The 25,952-nt window shown below is 38.1% G+C and overlaps 1 protein-coding gene across 2 annotated transcripts in view; it reads left to right on the top strand.

Moving 5' to 3' along the window:
* The window catches only part of SYTL5 (synaptotagmin like 5), a 303,237-nt gene that overhangs the window by 205,454 nt on the left and 71,831 nt on the right, over window positions 1-25,952 (top strand). For both annotated transcript variants that reach the window (XM_064483299.1, XM_064483298.1), the window contains one exon: window positions 7,209-7,657. In XM_064483299.1, the coding sequence (XP_064339369.1) occupies window positions 7,539-7,657 (119 nt within the window). In that variant the 5' untranslated portion in view covers window positions 7,209-7,538. The remainder of the gene's footprint in view (window positions 1-7,208; window positions 7,658-25,952) is intronic.

Genomic DNA, 25,952 nt, shown 5'->3' with positions numbered 1-25,952 from the left:
GTGTTCCAGGCAAAGGGTCTGGCGAGTAGAAAGACCTGGAGGTGAAGAAGATCATGCTTCTTTAGACGAATGAATTATTGAGTGTGACTAAAGGATAAATATGACAGAGAGGGATAGGCAAGAGTCAGATAATGAAGTGCTTTTTTTTTAAAACCATATTAACTAATTTGAACTTTTAAGGACAAAGGAAAGACAATAAAGGATTGAAACATAGGAGTAACAATGATCCAATTTGTGTTTTAGGAGGAATCTGATGTAGGAGAGCAAGAACGGAGGTGAGAAACTGTTGTCGAAGAGAGGGTGGTATTACCCAGTTCACAACATGTCTGAAACCGAAATCGATTATCGCACACCAAAACTGGCACATTTCCCCAACTTCCCTATTGCTGACAGTGTCACCTGTATTCTTCTAAAATCAAATTCTTAAAATTATTTTTGCCTTTCTCTCTTTTGCTTCTAACTCCTGTCAATTACCACACCTTATCGCTTCTTAAAAATTTTAAAGACATAAATAATATTTGATTATATTAACCTGTATAAAATAATGAACAATATGGAAATAAGCCCCTTTTCATCTCTTCTCTAACCCCTGACAATCCAGCTCTCATCTTGACAAAAGGCAACACGATTAACAGATCAGTATGTATCGTTCTGTGCCTTATTCCTGTGTATTTTTATATATGTTTGTATTGATTGCATTGCATTAAATGCATGTGCATTTAAAAGCATAAATATATTTCTACTTTCAACTAATAATGTAGCTTAGATATTTCCATGCTGATACATATTTTTATTTAAAATTTTTTAAACATTGAAGTATAGCTGGTTACAATGTATCAATTTCTAGTGTACAGCACAATGTTTCAGTCATACACATATATAGATATATTCATTTTCATATTGTTTTTCATCAAAGATTACTACAAGATATTGAATATAGTTCCCTGTGCTGTAGAGAAGAAATTTGTTTTTTTATCTATTTTTATGTATAGTAGTTAATATTTGTAAATCTCGAACTCCCCCTTTCTCCCTTGCCACCCCCTTTCTCCCTGGTACCTGTAAGATTGTTTACTATGTCTGTGAGTCTGTTTCTGTTTTGTAGATGAGTTCATTAGTGTTTTCTTTTTTAAGATTCTATATATACGTAATATCATATGGTATTTTTTTTCTCTTTCTGTCTTACTTCACTTAGAGTTATAATCTCCGGGTCCACCCACGTTGCTTCAAATGACATTATTTTATTCTTTATGGCTGAATAGCATTCCATTGTATAAATATACCACAGCTTCTTTATCCAGTCATCTGTCGATGAGCATTTATGTTGTTTCCATGTCTTGACTATTGCATGTAGTCACTCTTGATGATTATGCTACGATGACTATCTATACATTATTCTCACATATACACACAGGTATTTTTCTATAAAATAGATTCTTAAAAGTGGTCAAAACATTCAAAACTTAAAAAACTATTGAGGTAGGATTGACATAAAAAAGCTGTACATATTTAATCATCTAACATACCTGAAACTGTACCCTTTGACCTTTTTTTAAAATTTTTTAAAATTTATTTATTATTGTATTATTATTATTATTTTGGCAGGAGGAGGTATTTAGGTTTTATTTATTTTTGGAGGAGGGTCTGGGGATTGAACCATGTACTCTACCACTTGAGGTATACCCTCCCCTCGCCTTTAACCAGTTTTGAAAGATTCAGTTCATTGTCTGAAAAGGTTCACAGGAACTATAAAGGCTCTGAGATTTTACCCTGCTTTCAAGCTAAGAAGTAGGCCTGTCACAGTTTTATGTATAGTGGTTGAAGACATGCAATCCTGGGTCAGATACAATGGATTTTGTTACAGCACAGCAGGTCTCATGAACTTCACGTTGGCGTTGGTTCCCCATGCCCACAAGCACAATGCCCAGGTGGAAATTGTGCTCGTGGTGGATTTGCGTACCACCTGAGGAACACTGAATATAGGGAATCCAAATGTTTTACAGTGGACTGCAAGCAAATCTGCCCTCTGCCCTTGAGGTAGAATTGTGCTTTAGTAAACAAATTGTAAGCAAATCTTCCCTTGGAGAGAGAGAGACAGAGACAGAGACAGAGTATGTCTTCCATTAGTCACTATGCAAACATTTCTGGAAAGATTGTCCAGGACAGAAGGCCAGTTAGTGCCTTTGCTCACGAGACGTGTAAATACGGAAGAGGTCCATGGAGAATTCTCTCTCAACTAAGGGTTGAACCTGTTTCCACTTCCATCAGTGGGATGTGAGTGTGCCCATTTCCACATGTGATCAAATTCAATACTGAATTTTTGTTTTTTACATTTTTGTAATTTAATGAAAAAACTAAAAAGTGTTCTTTCTCTTTGTTGTAATTTGCATTTGAATTCTTGGTGAGCTAAATAAGCATCTTTTCATGTTGTTATGAATTGCGTTTGAGGTGCTAATACGTGAATTACCTGTTCTTACTTATGCCCCTTGTTTTATTGGTTCATTTTCTTCTAATTTGTAGGAGCTCTTTATATTTTCTAGATATTGATCCTTTTTCTGCTTTATGTGGAACAGTCTTCTCCCAGCTTGTCGCTTGTTTCTTTTCATTTTATTTATACTGGCTTCCTTTGTACAGATATTTAAAATCTATATATGGTATATTCAGTGAAACGTTTTTTGGCAATACAGAATTTTATAGGTCTTGGTAGGTAAAAAACATGCAGGGGAACGGCCAGATATTATGTCTGTCTGCCAATTTTTCTTTGAAATATTTCCCTCTTGAAATTATTTAGATTTTTTCCCTAACTAGTTTTTTTAAAAAAATAAGTATCATCTTCTCTTTAAAATATCGAAATACATGATGCTGAAATTAAAACCTGTTAACTATCTCTTTCAAAACTGAGGGTTCTATGACAGTCTACAGTGAACATCAGAGCATTAAAGATTCTGGAAAGTTGTGATACTGTTGTTCCCTGGAGGCACTGAGAGACAGTCTCTGTAATGGTTGGAAACAGGGTCCTTGAATCCATACTGTCCTATTATTAACTGTATGACTTTGGACATATTGATTAATTTCTGTATGTGTCAGTTTTCTAATCTGTAAAGTGGGGGTATTAGAATTTAATCTGTGAGGAGGTCATAAGAATGAGTTGAATTATCTAAGTGTTAGCGCTTATCATTATAGGACATTCTGAGGATGCGGTTCTTGGAGCATCACTGTAAAGCTGGTGATATTGTTACTTGGCCTTCTGATTATTGTTTGTGAAAAATAAATTCAACTACTGCGCTCCCGTGGAATGTGCCACACGGAGTTGCCTATGTGAGAAGAAACTGCTTTATTCAAAATAAATGCCTGCAAGTCTGTAACATCTGCCCTTGAGCCTTTCAGCTTGGATTTCATAGTAAAAGGGCTGTTTCTTTCCTCACAGCATTTTTATCTCTATGGTGGGTCTCACCTTTTGACAGTCATGTGTATTCTTGCCTGCTCTTCTATTTGAAAGGCACTCCCAAGTGAATTTTGCATATGTTGATTATTCTAAGCGTTGTAAACGTCCCTCTAAACGTGCTGAAAATCCATCTAACTGTTGTCACATAATTACAGACAGACTGGAAGTGAATTTTATTTGTATTAATTTCATCCTAAGAGCACTTCCAGAAACATTCTGTTTTTAAAGCTTCATTTCAAATACCCAATAATGGGATACATTCAAACAGACCCTCTCCTGTGACTGAAATATCAGCCCCTATTAATTTTAAATGTGTATTATGTAAAACAGTTTTTTTTTTAAAAAACCTAGGTCTTTGACGCTTTGAGGATTTTTGATTATCACATCTTGTCTGATACTCCGCAGAGTTAATGACCTGCGCTGAGCTATCTCTGCTGAAAGGCAGCAGCATGACATGCAAACCATCTTGTCAGCTTTTAAAATATTTTAGCTCAGTTCAGCAAGGCTACTGGCCAGAGAGGGAAAAATCCACATGTGAAGTGTTTAAGGAGAGAGATGTGTTTAAGTGAAGATGCTGAGGAATAAAATAAAAATGAAGTTGTCTCTCCTAATCTGTCTAGTGTTTACTGGGCACATTTAACTAAACGAGGGAGAATCAGCTCTGGATAAAATGTACTCATGATTATTTTTACTCATTTTTCCACTTGATTAAAGTGTGTACATAGTGGGGTAAGGGCTTCAATGAGAGAGGCTATAACTAGCTGAAAATAGGTATCAAAAATGGTGCATACTTATAACCTTTAAAAATTGTGACTCACTGTATTTTACACCTGTAACTTATGTAATATTGTACAGCAACTATACTTAAGTTTAAAAAAATTTTTTTTAAATGTAAAAGGTGCATACTTAAGCGAACTCATCCCAACCCCAGATGCTGGTCCTCCAAAGGCTCAGAGATGTGATTTGGTCAGCATACAGTGAATGGATCAGACATAGGTTCAAACTAAACCAGACATAGAGGGTTCCATTAGCAGGACCAGGACATCTACTTCCTGAAGGGACAGCTGAATAGGAAGCCAACTTACAACCAGAAGTGTCTTAGAAAGAAGTGAAATTCAAGCAAGAGGAAAGAATTGTATGGTGTGAGTGACTAATGGCATGAAAATTGGCCAGACTGAAGCCTCATCACCCAACATGGAACACGTACTACTGGAAACAAATAGGTTATTTTCCTTTTGAGGCTCAAATGCTTCTGCTGTGGTCAGAGTCTGGAGGGCACTACAGCATCTAGCTCCCTGGATCTCCCTTATCTACATCTAAGCTCTTGTCTCCTCGTGTCCACCCTGTATTTCTCCAGAAGGACTGGATTACCATCAGTTAGATTCCATATTCCTAAATTATAGTCACAGTCCTGTCCTGCCTTCTGGAGGAAACAGCCTGATATTCTAGATAACATTTGGGTTACTTCTGATCTCCTTGGTCACTCATTTAGACATCAACTGTCCCGGTCCAGATCTAGATGAGTAAACATCCACTTAGGGCTAATTTTGTGAATTCAACTCTCTCTGACTAATTCTGTTTTCCTTCTATCCATGCTTGATTTCCCATCTTCTCTCTCACCTTCCTGTATTACCGCCATGGTGTTACTGCTACCTTCCCTTTATTTGCCTCATGAATAAACCCTTAGATTTTTAGAAGGCAGACTTGCATATACAACTCAAGGCAAGGATAACCATAAGCTCTAGGTCACACATTTTTACAGCTTCCAACCCCTTGGATAATTTCTGAACACACTTCTATAGAATATTCACATAGGACATTCTAACTGTGATTTCAAATATAAAATACGTTTTAAGTGAACTTGGCTGTAATGATAACATATTCATTATCTGAGTTACCATGTGGTTTTTTTGTTTCTGCGTGAAACCAGATGAGACACATAAGGGGCAGAAGAAAATAATTGTGTTCTTTATCTGAGAGGATTGCACTTGACAGTGATGTTAAAACCAGACCTTTCTGAAGAGCCCCTTTTGCTCTGAACCTTGTTGCTTCCTGTTCATGTCAACCTTGGGCTCCTCTTATCCCTGCAGCCTCTAGTACTTTGGAGATGGAGGAAAGACCTGGAGTTTATTTCCAGAGTCTGCACTCTCTCAGACCTGGGCAGTTTCCTCTGAGCGGGATAGCACGTGGTCTGTAGGAAGCAGTTCAGTTCTGAGTCATTTCAGCAAAGTTCTGGTTCGGTATACGATGTAGAGAACAAACAGGTGGGGGCTTTGGAAAGTTAAAGAGGCCCTGGACAAGACCCTATCCTTCCAGATCTGAGATTCTGAGGTCAACCTGACCTGTGGTTAATGGGAGGTCCCAAAGCAGTCTTTGAATAAGTATCTAGTTATGCTTAGAACCCTGGCTAGAACCAAGCAAACCAAGTATGTAGTTTGTAGTTCATAGACCTTGGGGGAAGCCAAGGGACAGTGTCAAGGGATGACGCCAAATCACAAAACTCAGTGGGACGCGCTAAGAGCCATCATCCTTAAGGGGCTGTACAGAGAGAATCCAGGTACCAAGCCAGTAAAAGAATGTGCTCAACAGTTAATATGAGGAGTGGAGAGGAAGCTCAGTGATAAGAGCGTGTGCTTAGCATGCACAAGGTCCTGGGTTCAATCCCCAGTACCTCCATATATATGTTTTTATATATACGTATATGTTTGTATATCTACCTATCTATGTAAATACCTCCCTCTCCTAAAAAAAAAAAAAAAAGAAAAAGAAAAAGAAAAAAAAAAGAATTAGTATGAGGAAGAGGGCCTGGTGAGCTTATGCTGACAGAGGGGTAGTTTTAAAACATCTATTCTGCAGTATGTAAAACAGGCCTGGAATAGTTCACATACATGTATATCATCAGATATAAACCTATATTGAGAATAAAACATCACCCAATACAGTTGAAGTTCCTGTGTTCTCTCTGATTGCAGCTCTATGAATCTCCCGTGAATTTCCTCATATTTGTACTACAAATATATGTGGTCCTAAATTAGATATAATATTTTTGAAAGTTATTTCCTTCATGCGTGTGCTGTTATTCTGCATGATTTGTTCTGCAACTTAATTTTTTTCATTCAAGATTCATGTTTGTGAGAGAGATTTAGGTTGCTACATGTAGCAATGGTTCATATTTGTTTTGTCTGGTACTTTTTTTGGTGGTAGTCCTAGTTTTGAGGAGAGAGGGCAGAATAGAGCCACTTAAGGGACCTATCCTGTTGTGGACAGTCCAGCTTATGCACTTATTGTCCCAAAGTGGTGACCCAGTTCACCCGTGGGTCAGCTGTAAGGATGGTGATGGGCTCTGGCTGGTAGAAGAAGCTCCTTATAACGGAGGAAATGGAATTGACACAGAGAACCTGGAATCCACTAAGTATAAGTACTATTTTATGGTAATAAGCACAATAATTATTTCACAAATGCATATTTTCTGAATAAAAAGTGTTTTTTGAGTTAGGTATGTGAGTGTTTAAAAAATTAGACCCTCTAGGGAGGAGGATATAGCTCAGTAGTAGAGCACTCACTTAGCATGCCTGAGGTCCTGGGTTCAATCCCCTGTACCTCCATTAAATAAAAAAAAAAAAAAAACCTAATTGCCTCCCCCCCAAAATTTTTTTTTAAAGAGTATTTTTTAAAAATTAGACCCTCTTACAAGTGTCTGTCTTCAGTGCTATGGGGAAAATGGCCTAATTAATTTTTCTCTCCTTTGTTTTCTCCACCTTTTCAGTGTTTTCTGGATTCTGTCCCAGCGGATCTGATTCCTGCTCGTAGCTTCCTAGATTGACGTTAAGCATCATTAGGGAAGTTCAGCTGCCACTGGACCTTTTTCAGTTAAAACAATAATGACTTTCTGGAAATGTAATTCCAGTGGAGCCTGTTTTCTGTGTGGCCTGGAAGAATACCTACCTACCATCAGCTATTCAGAGACCTTGTAAAAAGTCTCTGTACATCAAGCAACTGAGTGACACTGGGTGGTTCAAGGGGACCTTAAGAATTGTAGAAATCAATTCAACTAGAAGATTCAACCACTGCTACTCCGAGCTGCTGTTGAAATACCATGTCTAAGAACTCAGAGTTCATCAACCTGTCATTTCTATTAGATCATGAGAAGGAAATGATCCTGGGAGTCCTGAAGAGAGACGAATATTTGAAAAAAGTAGAGGACAAGAGAATAAGGTAAGATTCTTTAATCTTCCCTGCCCTCTTTGACTGCTTTCTGTTTGTTTGAAGCAATTTAAATCAGAAATGGGGCAACTGCAACCACACTGGAGACCAGTGTTGGTCAGTGACTTCATGGGCTCCCAGCAATAGCTCAAATACTAGAAAACATCTTTGGTACTTTTATCAGTTAACCAGATTGAAGGATGGAATAGAGCTGTAAATATGGTGTTGATGAGACTGTCCATTTGCTAATGACATCATAACCAGTAGTTAAGTGGAAAGACTGCCCAGGCTTGAGTACCAGCTCTGGGATGTGCTAGTTGTGTGACTCAGCTTTTCTGTGCCTTGGTTTCCTCATCAATAAAACAAGGATGATAATAGTACTTACGTTATAGGGTTGTTGCAAAGATTAAGGACAATAATACATGTGCAGTGCCTGGTACCTAAGTGCACAACAAATGTTAACTGTTGTTTGCTGATAATGCCTTTCTCAGGTCAGTCTTACTGGGAATTTGCTTCGACCAGAGATGGGAGAGGAAGTGGGTCTACAGAGTGAAAAGTTCCCAGAGATCACCTGAATTTCTTGAAATAAGTTTCTGTGGGAGGAAAGTTGAATAATATGGGCATAGTTGAGTTTCACATCAGTTATAGGCAGGGTTGGTATTTAGCTGGATCCCCAGGTATGACCTCACCTATGTTTCAGCCAGCATCCATTCTGATTGGTTATATCCTCTGTTCGAAATGATCACAGCATCATTGTGATTGGTTGCTGCCTGCCCTGTCCTGCTTGATAAATATATTTGGTTATTATGTCTACCCCTGGATACAGGAGCAGAGGTAAACAGAGTTCCCGCCTCAGTCACTGCTTACTATGCAACATGTAGCTTTTGTGTGTTTCATGTCTCCCAAAATTGCACTCAGAAGCTTATGTTTATTTTACTTGAGGAGAAATCTTGTCATAAGATTATTTTCACATGTTGCAAAAATAATCAATGTGCCTAAAGGAACTAGGATCCTTAGAACTGAAAATACATTGAAATATTCTTGATTGATGCTTATTTCATAGTTAAGAGCTCAGAATTCTTATTTGCATCATTCCAACGTATTCAACCAATCTTAAACAAAAGCTTTGATTAAAATTATTGCACTTTATCTATGCCTAGAATTCAGGTGGCAGTTAAATGCAGTTAATGATTTTCAAGAAATCAGAAATGATATTTTTGGCATTGGTAGTTCAGTCGTGGAAAGTGACTAAATTTTCTAATGCACTGCAAAAAGTTACACTGTTTATGAGGGGCAAGGTACTAAACAGTTCTTGACAACATTCTCGGGGGAATTAAAAATCACTCTGTTCAGGAAAAAAACAATTTAATAACTAGATCCCAGGAATGACTGAGGTACAGTGAATAGGACTTTGTTCAGAATATTTCTTTCTGTCCTTCTCAATAACTTTTAGTAATAATCCATTATACCCCCTCTTCCTTTTTCTTTATTTTTCTTCCCTTATCTTCTTTCCTTATTCTCTGTAATGAAATTTGCCAAATCGCGTAATATACAACAGCTATCAAGAATAAGGTTGTGGATTTCCTGGCTCTTTAATCATTTTGAGAATAGCAGAAGAAAGACTTTTACAGATCTAAGAGATACTTTTATAGAAAATAGATTTTTTTTTAAGTGGCAATGTCTGTTCCCTTCTTGAATAACAACACCGCTCATATTTAGTTAGTGCAGTTTTTTTCTTTTAGATGTGTCGTCTCGTTTTGTTCTGAGCTACCAGAATCTGAGCCCGGGCCAAATGACTCAGGCTCTGACACTTAACAGCTTCGTGTATTGAGAAGCCACGCCGATGTGGGCGGCATGGTGTCTAGAGTGCACGCTGTTGAGTCACACATCTACATTTGCTAATTCAAATCTTAGTCTCCCCATGACATCTTTGTGTCACTTTAGATAAGTTGCTTCAATAGATAAATCTAGTCTCCTCATTTGACAAAACAGAAATAATAACATGAGCTACCTCGTAAGGTTGTAGTAAGGATTAAATAAGCTAATATTTTCAAGAGCTTCAAACAGTGCTGGCATGCAGTAAGCACTCAATCATTGCTGGCTAAAAGCATTGGGCTTATTGTTGGTTTGTGTTGCCCTTGATTTATGATTTGTGGTCAACACCATCAGTGCTCCACTGAGATCGCTTGGGGGCCCTTTGTTGGATCTGTGCTCTCATTTCCCAGTTTCCACGTACTTTACTTCTAAGGATTTTCACCTACTACCTTCTTTAGAGGACTTGCCTTTGGGTGGCTGGAGTTGCCTGTAGGACTAGAGAGCCACAAGCACCAGGCGAAAGTTGAGTTTCTTTCCCTACTGGGCAGCTCTAAGCCAGTGGCTTACAGGTACAGAAACCCCTTGCCTCAAGGCAAGACAGACTGTAGTGCAACTCCTGTTTCAGAGCAGCCGTGGGATCGTGCTGAGGCTGGACGTCAGTGGAAATTCACACCCTTGCTTTGCCCCCTCTTCCTTCCCACCTTCTGCCTCCCCTACTCCTTTCAGGTTCCTCCTGAGAGCATGCCATAAATCACTTGCACATGAACCTGCATCTTCCACTTAGTTCCTCAAAAATGCAACCAGGAGATTAGCCAGATCAGACTGGAAACGTAGTCCTTTTTCCTTGATATCCTCCAAAATCATCAAAGCAAAGAATTTATGGTGTAGCAACAGTAAACCTTTTTTGCAAGCTATCACAATTTATGGTATTGCAACTGTAAACTTTTGTGCTATTACAGTAATTGTTTTCACCGTGCTCCAGAGGTGTAGGTTGGATATTTTGTGGGCATCTAGAGGAATAAGTAATCTGTTATGAATAAGATACAAGTTGAAGGAATGGTTTCTCAGAAGAGGTAGCATTAGAGCTTAGCCTTGAAATGTGAAAAGGATTTTGATGTTGGCCAATATGTATCAACTGGGTTTCAGCTGTTTACCGTGAAGCACTCTTGCCTTCAGATTCTGATAATAGGTTTTAGAAGGAAATGGAAGCTAAAGAAAATGTTTAAGAGTTATGATAATTACAGAGAACATACTGATCTGGAAAGTTAGCACATTGAAGTTTGGAAAGGAGTGGATTTATTGTTTGTTTGTGGGTTTATTTGCTTGAGTACATTGTCCTTAGAGAGAAAGAAAGAAAATAGAACAATAAAAAGTGTAAAAATGGTACTGAATCAACATTTTAGACCTGTCGCCCAACTGTGCTTCACAGCCCACATAGCCCCTGAAGGGTGGCATTAATTAAGGTGGGAGTGACCTCTGGGTGCTTCTAAGGATCCTCTTCACCCAAAGGCACATGAGAAGCCTCATAATTACTTCTAGCCATGAATTGTGGGCTAGAGAGAGACATCTGCCTACGACCAGAGCGCTAGGTTGATCCAAGAGGCTCAAATATATTTATTCTTCTCCTTCAGACCAAGTAGGAAGGAGTGGTAGGAGATATCTAGACACAGATTTTGACTGTTAGAGAGTAAGTACTTTAAATATTCTCTGTGCAGAACAAATCACTTAGATTTGTTGATGGCTTTAATGCAGTGAAGAAAGAGGGAAGAACTGATGCAAAGAAAATTGAGCTGTCAACAGTAATTGCAAGTGGAAAAAAGATACTGACCATTTGGAAGCACACGATAAAAATCTTTGTTGATTTGTCTTGTTCCTTAGATTTTTCTAACTTTAGAAGAACTCAGCCTAACATACACGAATACATGGCTCACAGTATCCACTCCAAAAACATCTCATTAACCAGTTCTTACTCTACTTGATCTTCCACACCTAAAAACAAATCCTGTTAAATGTCTACCTTGTGGTATTGGCCTCTATAACAAATCTCCAACTTCTGAGTGCCTATTCATTTCAGCAGTTCATTTGTGGGCTTTCTTCTCACTAAGAAGCTGTCATTTTCATTTAACCACGATGCGTGAAAACATATCTGGCCTTACTTTGTCTTTGGCGCCTGTTCTTGGGCTTGCCTCAGTGGTGAAATCTGTCAGTTGTCTTACTGCAGACATTTCTCTTTTCTTCCTCCCTATGCAAGGCTCAGTTTTGCTCAGCTCCAGCATTAGATTTTTTTAGAGCAATCATCCCTTGTCTGGGATTCCTCTGGTAACTATTACTGGTCTGGAGGTGGACATGAGACCAAAGATGACCCACTCAGACATAGAGCCCAAATTTATGGAAGGTTGTCTTTCCCACTGGGCAGTTTCAGTAAAACCATGTTATCCCAGTTGTTGAGTATGAAGGCCAGCTCAGCAGTGAAGCTGAGCCGAAAGAATGGCAGAGAACTGAGGTCAGCATCCTGATTTACTAGAACCTTCCACACTTCTGGACTTCTTCTTTAAGCAATATAATGTATTTTGGTGTTCTTTATTAGTGGTTGCAATCTGATTTTCTGTTACATGCAGCCAAAAGCATTCTACAGTCCCCAAGACTCAGCAGTAGTCAACATTTGTTGAGCACATTTTGTGAGCCAAGTGCTATGTATTTATTGTTAGCGTAATGGAGGTGAGCAGAGACACAGTCCTGCTCACCACCTGTTGGGTCTGTAGACATAAAGAAGTTTGCAGTCCTAGATCAGGCTTTATTCATGGTGTAGACCCAGAGTCAGCGTACAGTTTCTGTAAAAAGCTAGATAATAAATGTTTTAGGCTGTACAGTACAGGCTCTCTGACTACTTCACTCTGCCAATGTAAGATGAAAGAAGGAATAGACAATATGTAAATAAGTGGATATGACTGTATTCCAATAAAACTTTATTTATAAAAACAGGCAGTGGGCTGGATTTGGCTCAAGGGCTGTAGTTTGCTGACCTTTGGCTTTGAAAACAACACCATGATAAGTTCTAGCCTTGATAATAGCTGCGTACGCCTGAAAACTGAAAGCCATCTCAGGGAGAAATAGGACATTGATAGTCTAAGAGATAAGATGGAGTTACACTTGAAACCATCAACTATCAGAAGTGGAACATGGGCTTCTGTCTGGGACGTTAGGTGATTTCACAGTCCTTAAATCTCTAGGAGATTTCAATGCCTCAGCCAATGTGTCGTGGCTCATGTGCTGGAACAGCTTAAATATGTTTCATTGCCTCTGTAGAAGAACAACAAAATGAATCTGGAGGTCTCAAATACCACGAAAGAGCAGAAGGTTCTGCAAAATGGCAAAGGACAGATTACAAATACATTTTCCCAATGGGGTAAAAAGTGTGATTTATAAACAGGGGAACTGAAAATGCAAAATTGAAGAACTCGTCCAAGATCACACAGCTAGTAGGTAGCAGAACGATGATTTGTATTCCCCACAGTCTGGTTCCGGAGCTCACACTCCACTCTTCGGTCACTTTTAACTTCTGAGTCATCTATCTGGCCTTTCAGGGGGACCAGAAAAAGATGGTAAACTCTCTGATGCCTCGCTCACACCAGAGAATGTTCCTACTCAGTTCATAAAGGTATCCTCATTTAATCCCCATGTCATCCCTGAGACGTACGTGCTAGTATAATGTACTACAGCTGTGGCAGCTGAACCTGAGATTAAATCACTTGTCCAACTGATAAACATCAGAGCCAAGATTCTCTTGCTCCATCTTGCTTTCTTTTTGTCTAGGCTGTGGTGCTTTTGCAGTAACGGCATCTATTCAGACTCTGTTGAAAGCCCACCCACAGCTTTCCTAATATCTGTCAGAGAAATGGAACACAGCAGAAAACATTTCTTTAGCCTGGTATTTACCGATAGCTCTGACCTATAAGCTGTATCACATTATCCAAAGTTTGTACGACCTTTATTGAAGCACTACTCTTACACAGTAAAAACTGACCAGCGTTCCTCCTGCTATTCTCTTCTTTCTGCTGACTGAAAACCAAAGTGCAAGTGTATTACAATTTGTTCCACACAGCTGGCTCAGCTGAGATGGGCCACTAAGCAAATCAGAGGTTAGTATCATCAAGGGACCGGAGAGCCCAGCCTGGACACTGCCATTCACCTTATGGCTTTGTCTTTGTGTGGTTGATTCCATCATTTTACTGCAGGTCTAGGAAGAAAGAGGAGGAGGGAGAAACAAAAAGGGAAAGCGTATTTAAATTGGCTCTTTGGAATCCCACAGAGAAGCTGAATATTTGGTTCAAATGGATTTGAAACAATTTCAAGAATTATCCATTCAGCCAGGAAGTTAGGGAGACCAGTAGGTGCCAACAATAATATTCTCTTTGTATTCTACAAATGTTTGATCAGTGGGGCTGTTTGTTTCTTCAAATCTTATCACTGCCACTAAGAACAAAATTGGTTTGACCTTCTCAAGAGCCTAAAGACTCACTGTCCCCATAAAACACCAGGGAAACTATTGGAGTGGACGTCTGCTTTGGTAAACATCTTGCCTTAATCCTAATAGAATTGCCGCAAAGCTTTTTAGTGGATTAACAGAAACTCTCAGCATGAACACATTGGCTCCCTAATAGAACCCAAACTCTTAATGAGCCACAGAGACATGAAAAAAAAAAAAATCTGGCTCTGCCTTAAATGAATTTAAAACCTTAGGGGTTTTCCCACCAAAGAGCTTAGTGATTTCAACATATACCCACATATAGGGAAACTAACTTAAATTTTGATTCTGTAGCATTTTCCTTCAAGTTATTCTTATTAGAAGTCTCATCATAGGCACAGGGTCACAAATACCTGATATTTGGTGATGTTTCAAACACTGGATTACCAAAATAAACAGAGTTGCTAGACCATTTTTTTGTTTGTCTGAAATAGTATGATCACCATAGTCATAAGTAAAATGGTTACCTATGTGGAGTGTGTGTGGATATACATGTTGTATATATGTGTGTATATATGCAGTTGACCCTTGAACAGTGTGGGAGTTAGGGGTGCTGACCCTCCATGCAGTCAAAAATTGGAGTATAATTCAGAGTTGGCCCTCCATAGTCACGGTTCTCCATCCGAGGATTCAACCAACCGCAGATCACATAGTACTATAATATTTACTACTGAAAAAAATCCACGAATGAGTGGACCTGTGCAGTTCAAACTTGTGTTGTTTGAGGGTCAGCTGTGTATCTCTCTTTAATTCTTCTCCAAATTCCTTTTAGTACTGTTTCCTTGTGAGCTACCTCTAGCCAGAATTGGTGTAAGAGGACATGGCCCTAGGCAGCAGGGATTAATTTGCACTCACATCCAGGAAACTACCATTCCCTTTTGCTGTAAATTGAAGAAACACTGGCTGTGAAGCCCAGGTAATCTACAACATTGCCGAATGTCCACGGGGAGGGGTGTCAGAACTGGGAGGGGGAGTGAAGACTCATCCCCCAAAGGCAGGTCATTTCATAATGGAAGATCTCATTAAGTGAAACCCAGCTGTATTCCTGGGGAAGGGGGCATTTTATTTCGGAGGAAATATAAATGAAAACTTCACTTAACAAAAATGCTGCCTCTAACGTTTTAGATTTCAGGCATGTGACCATTTTATATCAACAATTTATATGAATGTTCCTATCTTAATAAAAGTTAAGGTTTAGTTGATTTAAATCTGTCATAAGATTAGGCTGACATGTTAATTCCGATTCTAATTTCTAATTATTATTTCACTGAAGAGTAAACATAACTGGTAAACATTTTATGCAAATATCTAAAATTGATAAAACTGCACAGCAAAGGATTTTTTTTTAAGGTTTTTAAACTCACTAATGCACTAGGATCTCTAAAGGGCATCAATATACAATATTTTTATGTCATAAATTCTTAATCTTTAAAGAAATATTTAATATCTTCTGATATATTTTTCATTATGGAAGTAATAGTTTATTATAGAAAATTAGAAAATAGGTATAATATGAACTCTAAAAACTCACTTAAGATCCCTCTTGCCAGAGATAGTTTCTACTTTTTAAAAAAAATTTTTTTTCTTTTCAGTTTTATTGAGCTGTAATTGACACACAGCACTGTATACTTTTTTGTGGGGGGAGGGAGAGGTAGTTAGATTTTATTAACTTATTTATTTTTTAAATGGAGTTACTGGGGATTGAACCTAGGACCTTGTGCACTCTACCATTGAGTTTCCACTTTTGTTGAATTTACTTTCTATTACTTTTCTGTGTGTACATGTAATTTTCACATAATTGGAACCACATTATATACGTAATTTTCTATCCTTTATTTTTGCTCAACAGTATTTAATGAACATTTTTGATACCATTAAAAATTCCTTGGAAGCATCATTTTTATCGGCTGGATAAGATTTCATAACATGGATGTGCGGTATTTTAACTGTTCTAATTTCCATGAACATCCTTATTCTTAAATCTTCTCTTAATTTTTTATTATATTATGACTCATATTTTGATTTATATTTCCTTTACATTAAAAATTGTTTTTCAGAAATGTTATCAATTTCCTCTTCACTAAAGTATTACGTTATTTCATTGCCAACATTGAAGTTATTGGTATAAATCTTTACTAATCTGATAAAGTAGTATCCTATGTTAATTTCCACTTATGTGATTATTACTGTTTTTACATGATTGTTAGCCATTTGTATTTCCTCTTTTGTGGATTTTTTATTCACACTGTCTATTTACTATTGGATGTTAGTGTGGTTTCAGTATTGATTTGTATGAATTTTTTGTCATATATTTGGGAAATACATTTCCAAGATACAGCAAAAATTCATTGAGCACTTAATTTGATACGTAAGGCATAAGAGAAGGAAACTAATTTCCAATTTAGCAGAAGCAAAGTTATATTTTATTGGATTGTGCAAAGTCTCCACTTTCACAGTGACTTAAAATGATAAGTTCTTTGCGTAAAATACAAATAACTGACATCTTTCATAGACTGTATACGATTAGTATTTTAAAGCCAGGATTTGCATTCCTCTCTACTTTTGTAATAGTATCTATGCTATTTATGGGTATGGAAATTAGGGTAAGTTCAGCTCTGAGTGTCAGAAAAGCAAAATAATAGTAGCTTAAGTAAGAGAGAGGGGTATTTCTTTTTTTTTTTACTGAGATGAAGTCGTGAAAGCAACCCAGGACTGGTAATGGTGGCTCCACACTTATCAGAGGCCCGAGGTCCTTTTTAATTGGTTGGTCTGCCATCTTCAATGTGGGCTAACACCTGTTAAATAAAAAATTGTTTTGACACTTACTAAAATGGTAAGGAAGACTCTATTCAGGACTATTGCAATAGAATTCAAGACTATCACAGACACAAAAATAAAAAAGACTACAGCAGTAGAGGAGAGAGATCAGACTCAACTCCAAATATAGCAAAAAGGAAGGGGTCAATTAATGGGAAATTACTAAGAGGAGACATTGATGATAAGGGGATTCTTAGTAAATCGACTTACCAGAATTCTTGCTGAAGGCAGGCCAGGGTAATTATAGATATCAATGGTGGGGGTATTCTCGCTAAGCGGATTGAGCAGGACTCTTACTAAATCTGCGCTCTGCAGGTTGAAGACAGGGCCCAGGTACAACATCTAGTCGAAAAGAGACCTCGAGGAGCTTGTGTAAAGTTTGGTCAAGGAGAGAGTCTTAGTCATACCTCATGGTCCAGGATGGCATACTCTCCTCATTCCAGCCAGGAGGGGAAAGGGCAAAGGGCAGGAAAAAAAAAAGACAGGTTCCCTTCCCTTTAGGACATGTCTGATGACCTTGTTTATGTCATCTTGGCCAGAATGTAGGTACATGGCCATACTTAGCTGTGAGGGAGTTTGCATATTTAACTGGTAAATGTAGTTTTTATTCTGGGTGGCCATTTGGGAGTTTTATTGGTGTAAAAGAGTAAAAGGAATATTGGGAAACAACCAGCAGTCCGAGAAAATGGGTGCAATTAAGATCATGCGTCTTGTGGATCAGATTTGTTGATTGCTTAGCACAAATCTCATCTTTTTATGGGACCTGAAAGCACTTAATTGTCAATGATGATGTTCAATGAAGTATATATAAGAAAAAAACCATAGCATATAAAACAACTTTTATATTCATCCTCAATGAATTTCAAGGAAATGGTGATTTGACGTTTCTTGTACCATATACTGATATTATTAACTAGGAAAACTGCTGGAAGGGTGTTATGTAATAATCTTTATCTATGAAAATATGTGTCCCCATAAACATCACCTAAAGAGATAAATGGGAAAAATCAAGTACTGATAACTATCTTTGCTGTGCATATAACTCCTTCCTTGCTGCATTTAAAATAATTTCGTTTACACACATTCAATTTAGAGACATTTTAGAAATAAACCTCAGCAATATGTTTATCAAAATTAAAACTAGTATGTACCTGTATTCAGCAGCAGCAGTAGTTTTAAAGAATTTTTTAAGGGCAATGTGTTCTCCTCAAATTATCTTTTTTGTGTATGAATGTCCATTTTCCTCCCATCAAGTCCATTTTGTCCTTTCATTGTCATGGCAATAATCTTTAAAGGCCCGGTATTTTATTTTTTTAAAAAATACAGGTTTCCTACTTCTTGCTGTACTGATTCTTTCTCCACCCCCTCTTTTTCTGAGTAATTTACCATATGGATAACAGGACTTTCCACTGATTTTGGTACTCAAGAAAGGTATCCTTTGGGGTTCACATTAGTAAAACATATCCTTGTTCCTTGTCAGGCCAGGAAATTGAGATATTTGTTACAGGGTGTTCTAGGTAGAAGACTTGCTTTGATAATTACATATGAGATCCATTTCTGCTATGATTTTAAGACTATAGATTATTAAACAATTACCTGTCTGTTCCCATGGCTCTGTGAGGTCTCCTGGTATGTTCCTGTAAGCCAAGTGTTTTACTACTGGGAAGTGCTTGGTGTCATCTGCAGAGGTGAAGATTTCGTAATGCCTGCTTTCCTGGAGACAATTTCTAAACACGTTAAGTTGGCACAAATTGCAAGATTTCTCTATCTAGACAACGGTTTTTTCATTCCTGTTCCTTATTATTGCCTCTGAAGTGGCTTTCTGTCTGAGCAAAACTTTCCCCCAGTTCTTGAGTGGTCTTGATTATTTGTAATAGCCTTTGACTTGGAAACTAATCGCAAGCTTTGTTAAGTTTTTTAGTGATGTTCATTGAAGAACAGCTCTGCTGGGGAATGTCTATCATAAGAGACTGTGATAAGAGGTTACCTGGGCAGGTGCCACTTGGTGGAAGAAGCGGGGCAGACAGAAGAAACCCTTCATGTTTACTGAAGCTAAACTATGAATGTGTTCAGCCTGGCTTGGCACAACTAAGAAAGCAATAGCAGTCATGAATACAGTGTCCTTTCTGAGTAACATTTTAGTAGACTGAGAGCCAGCGGAGCCTAGTGTGGGAAAGAATGCAGATTTGGAAATCTAAAACTCTGGATCTGAATCCTGACTGTACCGCATACTAGTCCTGGGACATTTCCTCTCTCAGATTCCCCTTTATTATCTGTAAAATTGGAATCATAAAGTCTTCCTCTGGGTTATTGTCAAAGTGTGATAGCATGACACGTAAAACAGAGGGACTGTGATTATTGTGGCTAAGTGTTGTGATGGTTAGATTTTAATAATAGTAATAGGTTCTCTACATGGAAGCTATGATCAAAATGAAAAAGTAATACTTTTATATTCAGAGTATGGAAAGGAGGTCTGGTCATGCCTGGATTTTCCTTAGGCAAATGTGAAATAGCCTCAGTGTTGATGGCATTGCCTCTGGATGTGAACAAAAGACGGGAGTGCTGGCGGGGGGAGGGTACAGCTCAGTGTTAGAGTGCACACTTAGCATACATGAGGTCCTGGGTTCAATCCCCAGTACCTCCATTAAAATAAATAAGTAAATAAACAAATCTAATTATCTCCCAACAAAACAAACAAAAGACGGGAGTGCTAGGAGGCACGCAGTCATTGGCATCGGGCTGCTGCGACATTGTTCTCCCTGCCTGTATTATTTCAAGTGCTTTTTGTCTTACTGTTTCTGGTTCGTCAGTGTTTTTTGTTTTTTGTTTTTTGGTCAGTCGCTGTGGCTTTATTCTCTTAAAGGAATATGAAACTCTAGCTGTAGACAAAGAGTTAAGTTGCAGGCACTACAGCAGAGACTGAAGCAGAACCTGATAGCAACATCTCTGCAGGTGGACAATAATAAAAAGAGCTAATATTTACTGAATTCTTATCGTGTTCATTGGGAAATAGGTTTGGCACATTATAATTATTACTTAAACAAGATGGAAATGCATTGCTCTCTAATGGCAAAGTCCAGGTTGGCAGTTGTTTGTGCAGTTGTTATGTTGTCTCCATTATAGCATGGGTCTGGGTGCCTTGTCTTTTGTAGTTCTACCATGTTGAGAGTTTGGCTCTTGGTCCAAGATGGCTCACCCTTATCTTCTCATCCCAGCCTCTGGGAAGGAAGAGGGGTTCAAAGGGCAGGGAAACCCCTTTCCCATTAGGGGCATGGCCTAGAAGTTGCCTATATCATTTCGGATCACATCACTTTGGCTAGCATTTAGTCTCATGACAACACTAGCTGCAAGGGACACTGGGAAATGTAGTCTTTAGTCTGAGTGGCCATGAGATTAGCTAGACATTCCACTAGTAGAGAAATGGAGAACACATGTTGGGAGACATATACCAGAATTGTCTATCCCACAATTACTATGTGCCAAGCCGTGCTTCACACTTTCCTTAATGCTCAGGACAGCATCATCTTTCTTCATGTTCACAACAACCGGATGAGATTGTAACTATTATGATTTTTTTTTTAACAGAGGGAGTATTTTGAGACATGGGGAAGTTAAGTCTCTTTAAGTCTTATGTGACACAGAGAGGTCAAATAATTTTCATAAAATCTCAAAGGAAATGACAACTGGCCATTTCTCTTTCTGTCACGTACTAGCTTTTGCTTATGCTTTCTTTTATTCATTCAGTTGAATGATAGCTATTATGTTCCAGGCACTGTTTCTGTGTTATAAAATGCAAAATGGAGCAAAACAGATATAGTCTTGCCACTTGCTATGTGACAAGGCTGGGATTTGAACCCAAGGGAGTCTGACTTCAGAGCCTTATGCTCTGGACTACTAGATAGTCCTCGCTTGCTTGTTATTTCTCTTGAGCCTTGATGTGGCCTGCTAGATGAGCTTGGGGATTATTTAAAGGCATGAGGAATCAGAGAAGCTGTGCGAACCTTCTATGGCTTCCTCTTCCAGGCAGTTAATTGCTTCCATTCTAAAATCCCTCGCTTATTTGATGCAAAATAGTGTTCAGTACAATTGGGTCTAGACGGGGTAACAAAAGAAAAATAACGCCCCACGCGTGTGAAAGGAATTTTAATGAAAGCAATTCCTGATTTGAAAGGAACGTGTCTATGCAATGATAAAGCAAGCCGTCTTTGAAATGCATTGGACATTTCTGATGATAGGATAGAAAACATGAATTCAGCATCTCACTGGAATATAGAAATAAAAATACCCTATCATTCAGCTACAGTTGAGGTAGTTGAGCTCTTCAGTCTTTAAACTTTCAAGTGCATATAGGTCATCACTTCACATGTTAATGTGCATGCATCTGGGTAGCAACAGGAAACCTAAAGAGTAAAGAACAAACTGATATTTTAAAATACAAGAGCCTCCTAAGTTTACCTCAAATGAAGAATTGGTGTTAGCTGGCATTAAATGTCTTCAACAGCTTTTTTTCTTTTTCTTTGTATTCTTCATCCCTTTTTTTTTAAAACATTTTTTATTGATTTATAATCATTTTACAATGTTGTGTCAAATTCCAGTGTTCAGCACAATTTTTCAGTTATTCATGGACATATACACACTCATTGTCACATTTTTTTCTCTGTGAGTTATCATAACATTTTGTGTATATTTCCCTGTGCTATACAGTGTAGTCTATTCTACAATTTTGAAATCCCAGTCTATCCCTTCCCACCCTCCACCCCCCTGGTAACCACAAGTCTGTATTCTCTGTCTGTGAGTCTATTTCTGTCCTTTATTTACGCTTTGTTTTTGTTTGTTTGTTTGTTTTTGTTTTTTAGATTCCACATATGAGCGATCTCATATGGTATTTTTCTTTCTCTTTCTGGCTTACTTCACTTAGAATGGCATTCTCCAGGAGCATCCATGTTGCTGCAAATGGCATTATGTTGTCGGTTTTTATGGCTGAGTAGTATTCCATTGTATAAATATACCACCACTTCTTTATCCAGTCACCTGTTGATGGACATTTAGGCTGTTTCCATGTTTTGGCTATTGTAAATAGTGCTGCTATGAACATTGGGGTGCAGGTGTCATCCTGAAGTAGATTTCCTTCTGGATACAAGCCCAGGAGTGGGATTCCTGGGTCATACGGTAAGTCTATTCCTAGTCTTTTGAGGAATCTCCACACTGTTTTCCATAGTGGCTGCACCAAACTGCATTCCCACCAGCAGTGTAGGAGGGTTCCCCTTTGTCCACAGCCTCTCCAGCATTTGTCATTTGTGGATTTTTGAATGACGGCCATTCTGACTGGTGTGAGGTGATACCTCATTGTAGTTTTGATTTGCATTTCTCTGATAATTAGTGATATTGAGCATTTTTTCATGTGCTTTTTGATCATTTGTATGTCTTCCTTGGAGAATTGCTTGTTTAGGTCTTCTGCCCATTTTTGGATTGGGTTGTTTATTTTTTTCTTATTGAGTCATATGAGCTGCTTATATATTCTGGAGATCAAGCCTTTGTCGGTTTCACTTGCAAAAATTTTCTCCCATTCCGTAGGTTTTCTTCTTGTTTTATTTCTGGTTTCCTTTGCTGTGCAGAAGCTTGTAAGTTTCATTAGGTCCCATTTGTTTATTCTTGCTTTTATTTCTTCTAGGAGAAAATTTTTGAGATGTATGTCAGATAATGTTTTGCCTATGTTTTCCTCTAGGAGGTTTATTGTATCTTGTCTTATGTTTAAGTCTTTAATCCATTTTGAGTTGATTTTTGTATATGGTGTAAGGGAGTGTTCTAGCTTCATTGTTTTACATGCTGCTGTCCAGTTTTCCCAACACCATTTGCTGAAGAGACTGTCTTTATTCCAATGTATATTCTTGCCTCCTTTGTCAAAGATGAGTTGACCAAAAGTTTGTGGGTTCATTTCTGGGCTCTCTATTCTGTTCCATTGGTCTATATGTCTGTTTTGGTACCAATACCATGCTGTCTTGATGACTGTAGCTCTATAGTATTGTCTGAAGTCTGGGAGAGTTATTCCTCCAGCCTCTTTCTTTCTCTTCAGAAATGCTTTGGCAATTCTAGGTCTTTGATGGTTCCATATGAATTTTATTATGATTTTTTCTAGTTCTGTGAAATATGTCCTGGGCAATTGGATAGGGATTGCATTAAATCTGTAGATTGCCTTGGGCAGTGTGACCATTTTAACAATATTGATTCTTCCAATCCAAGAGCATGGAATATCTTTCCATTTTTTAAAGTCTTCTTTAATTTCCTTCATCAATGGTTTATAGTTTTCTGTGTATAATTCTTTCACCTCCTTGGTTAGATTTATTCCCAGATATTTTATTACTTTGGGTGCTATTTTAAAGGGGATTGTTTCTTTACTTTCTTCTTCTGTTGATTTATCATTAGTGTAAAGAAACGCAACTGATTTTTGAACGTTAATTTTGTAACCTGCTACCTTCTGAATTCTTCAATCAGCTCTAGTAGCTTTTGTGTGGACCTTTTAGGATTTTCTATATATAGTAACATGTCATCAGCATATAATGACACTTTTACCTCTTCTTTTCCAATTTGGATCCCTTTTATTTCTTTCTCTTGCCTGACTGCTGTGGCTAGGACTTCCAGGACTATGTTGAATAGGAGTGGTGATAGTGGGCATCCTTGTCTTGTCCCAGATTTTAGTGGGAAGCTTTTGAGTTTTTCACCGTTGAGTACTATGCTGGCTGTAGGTTTGTCATATATAGTTTTTATTATGTTGAGATATGTTCCCTCTATACCCACTTTGGCGAGAGTTTTTATCATAAATGGGTGTTGAATTTTATCAAATGCTTTTTCTGCATCGATTGAGATGATCATGTGGTTTTTGTCCTTTCTCTTGTTGATGTGATGTATTACACTGATTGATTTGTGTATGTTGAACCAGCCTTGTGTCCCTGGGATGAACCCCACTTGGTCATGATGTATGATCTTTTTTATGTGTTGTTGGATTCTATTTGCTAAAATTTTGGTGAGGATTTTGGCGTCTATGTTCATCAGTGATACTGGCCTATAATTCTCTTTTTTTGTAGTGTCTTTGCCTGGTTTTGGTATCAGGGTGATGGCGGCTTCATAGAATGAGTTTGGGAGTATTCCCTCCTTTTCAATCGTCTGGAAAAGTTTGAGAAGGACTGGTATGAGTTCTTCTTTGTATGTTTGGTAGAATTCTCCGGTGAAGCTGTCCGGTCCTGGACTTTTATTTGTAGGGAGGTTTTTAATTGTTATTTCTGTTTCCTTTCTAGTGATCGGATTGTTCAAGTGTTCAGATTCTTCTTGATTCAGTCTTGGTGGACAGTATGTTTCCAGAAACTTGTCCATCTCCTCTAGGTTATCCAGTTTGGTTCCATATAGTTTTTCCTAATATTCTCGTATGATATTCTGTATTTCTATTTTGTTTGTTGTAATTTCTCCATTTTCCTTTCTTATTTTGCTAATTTGTGCTCTCTCTTTTTTCTTCTTTGTGAGTTTGGCCAGAGGTTTGTCGATTTTATTTACTTTTTCAAAAAACCAGCTTTTGGTTTGGTTGATTTTTTCTATGGTCTTGTTAATCTCTATTGTATTTAATTCCTCTCTGATCTTTATTATTTCCTTCCTTCTGCTGCTTTTTGGGGCTTGTTGTTCTTCTTTTTCTAATTCATTCAGGTGGTGGGTTAAATTGTTTATTTGAGATTGTTCTTTTCTTCATCCCTTTTTAACAGTTGATTTGGGGCCATGTTTATGTCTACTAGACTTTTCACCCATCTCCTATACTCTTTCTCTTCAGATAAGAACAAAGAGAAGAAATGGTTAGACTTTTAATATTTTAAAGAATCAAAATAGTTCTAGTTTCTTAGTGAAAGTGTAGGAATGAGGTTAAGGAAGATAGAGAACGTTCTAGAAATTCTTACCACGTAATTGAGAACATCCTGCAGCTTGCCCAGGCTTGTCTTTTTCGAAGTGTGTTTGATCTCCCTCTTAGCCAATTTTAGTTTGACTTTATTCTTAGCAGATTCAACATTGTCCATTTTTCTCTTCCCGTTTGCTCTTTAATAATAATGTCTTCATATCGTGAAGGCCTCTATAATTCACAAAGTGCACTACCATACTTAATTGCCTCTCACCTTGGAGATGAGAGGAAAGAAATTATAATCTTCATTTTGAAGGTGGAGTAACTGAGACCCAGAGAGATTAACTGAAATGCCCAGTCATACCTAGTAAGCAGCATGGCTGGATTTTCCTCCCTCCCTCCTTCCGTTTCTCTCTTCCTCCTTTCTTCCCTCCTTGTTTCTCTTTCTGTCACGCAGTAGCTTTTGCTTATGCTTTCTTTTATTCATTCAGTTGAATGATAGATATTATGTTCCAGGCACTGTTTCTGTGCTGGAAAATGCAAAACGGAACAAAACAGATATAGTCTTGCCCTCATGGAGATGACCAGGGAGTTGGCAAGACAAATAGTAAGCCAGTAAAAACAGCCAAATAAATGGACAATGGAAGATTATGGGAAGTGCCACGAAGAAAAAAGAACCCGGTTTTGTGAGTGAGAATAAGATAGGAATCTGCTGTCGATTTGGTAGTCAGAGAAAGCCTCTCTTGGGGAGCGACAGGAAAGCAGAAATAAAAAGTATAGATGGAAAGCAGAAATAAAAAGTATAGATGGAAATCAGGCAGATGAAGAACCGGGCTGTATGTTTGTCAGGATAGGCTAAGTGATGCTGTAATAATAGCCCTAAATTTTTAGTGACTTAAAACAATGAAAGTTTATTTCTGTCTCATGCTGCATGTTCGTAGCAGGATGGCTAGCTCTAGGGACTCTGTTTCATGACAGCCTCACACCAGGACCTGAACTTCCAGGGCAGTTGCTATTTGGGACATTCATATCCTCCATGTAAAGAAGAGGACGTGTGGTCAACGATGCACTTGCTCTTGAAGCTTTTACCTGGAATCCCATACCACATTTCATGGACCAGTGTGAGTCACGTGACCACATCTAATGTCAAGAGGGCAGGGATATGCAGACCCAGCTTCTTCCACTTTCCCAGCCTCCCTTGCAGCTAGTGGTGGTGATGTGTCCTGCTCAAGGGAGCCTATGGAGGACTTTGGAATCCATTTTTGCTTTTCTGT

The sequence above is a fragment of the Camelus dromedarius genome, chromosome X, assembly GCF_036321535.1.
Source record: "Camelus dromedarius isolate mCamDro1 chromosome X, mCamDro1.pat, whole genome shotgun sequence".
In the NCBI taxonomy this organism is placed as follows: domain Eukaryota; kingdom Metazoa; phylum Chordata; class Mammalia; order Artiodactyla; family Camelidae; genus Camelus; species Camelus dromedarius.
Note: the sequence above shows the minus strand (reverse complement) of the source record. Positions and strands in the feature narration are given on the sequence as shown.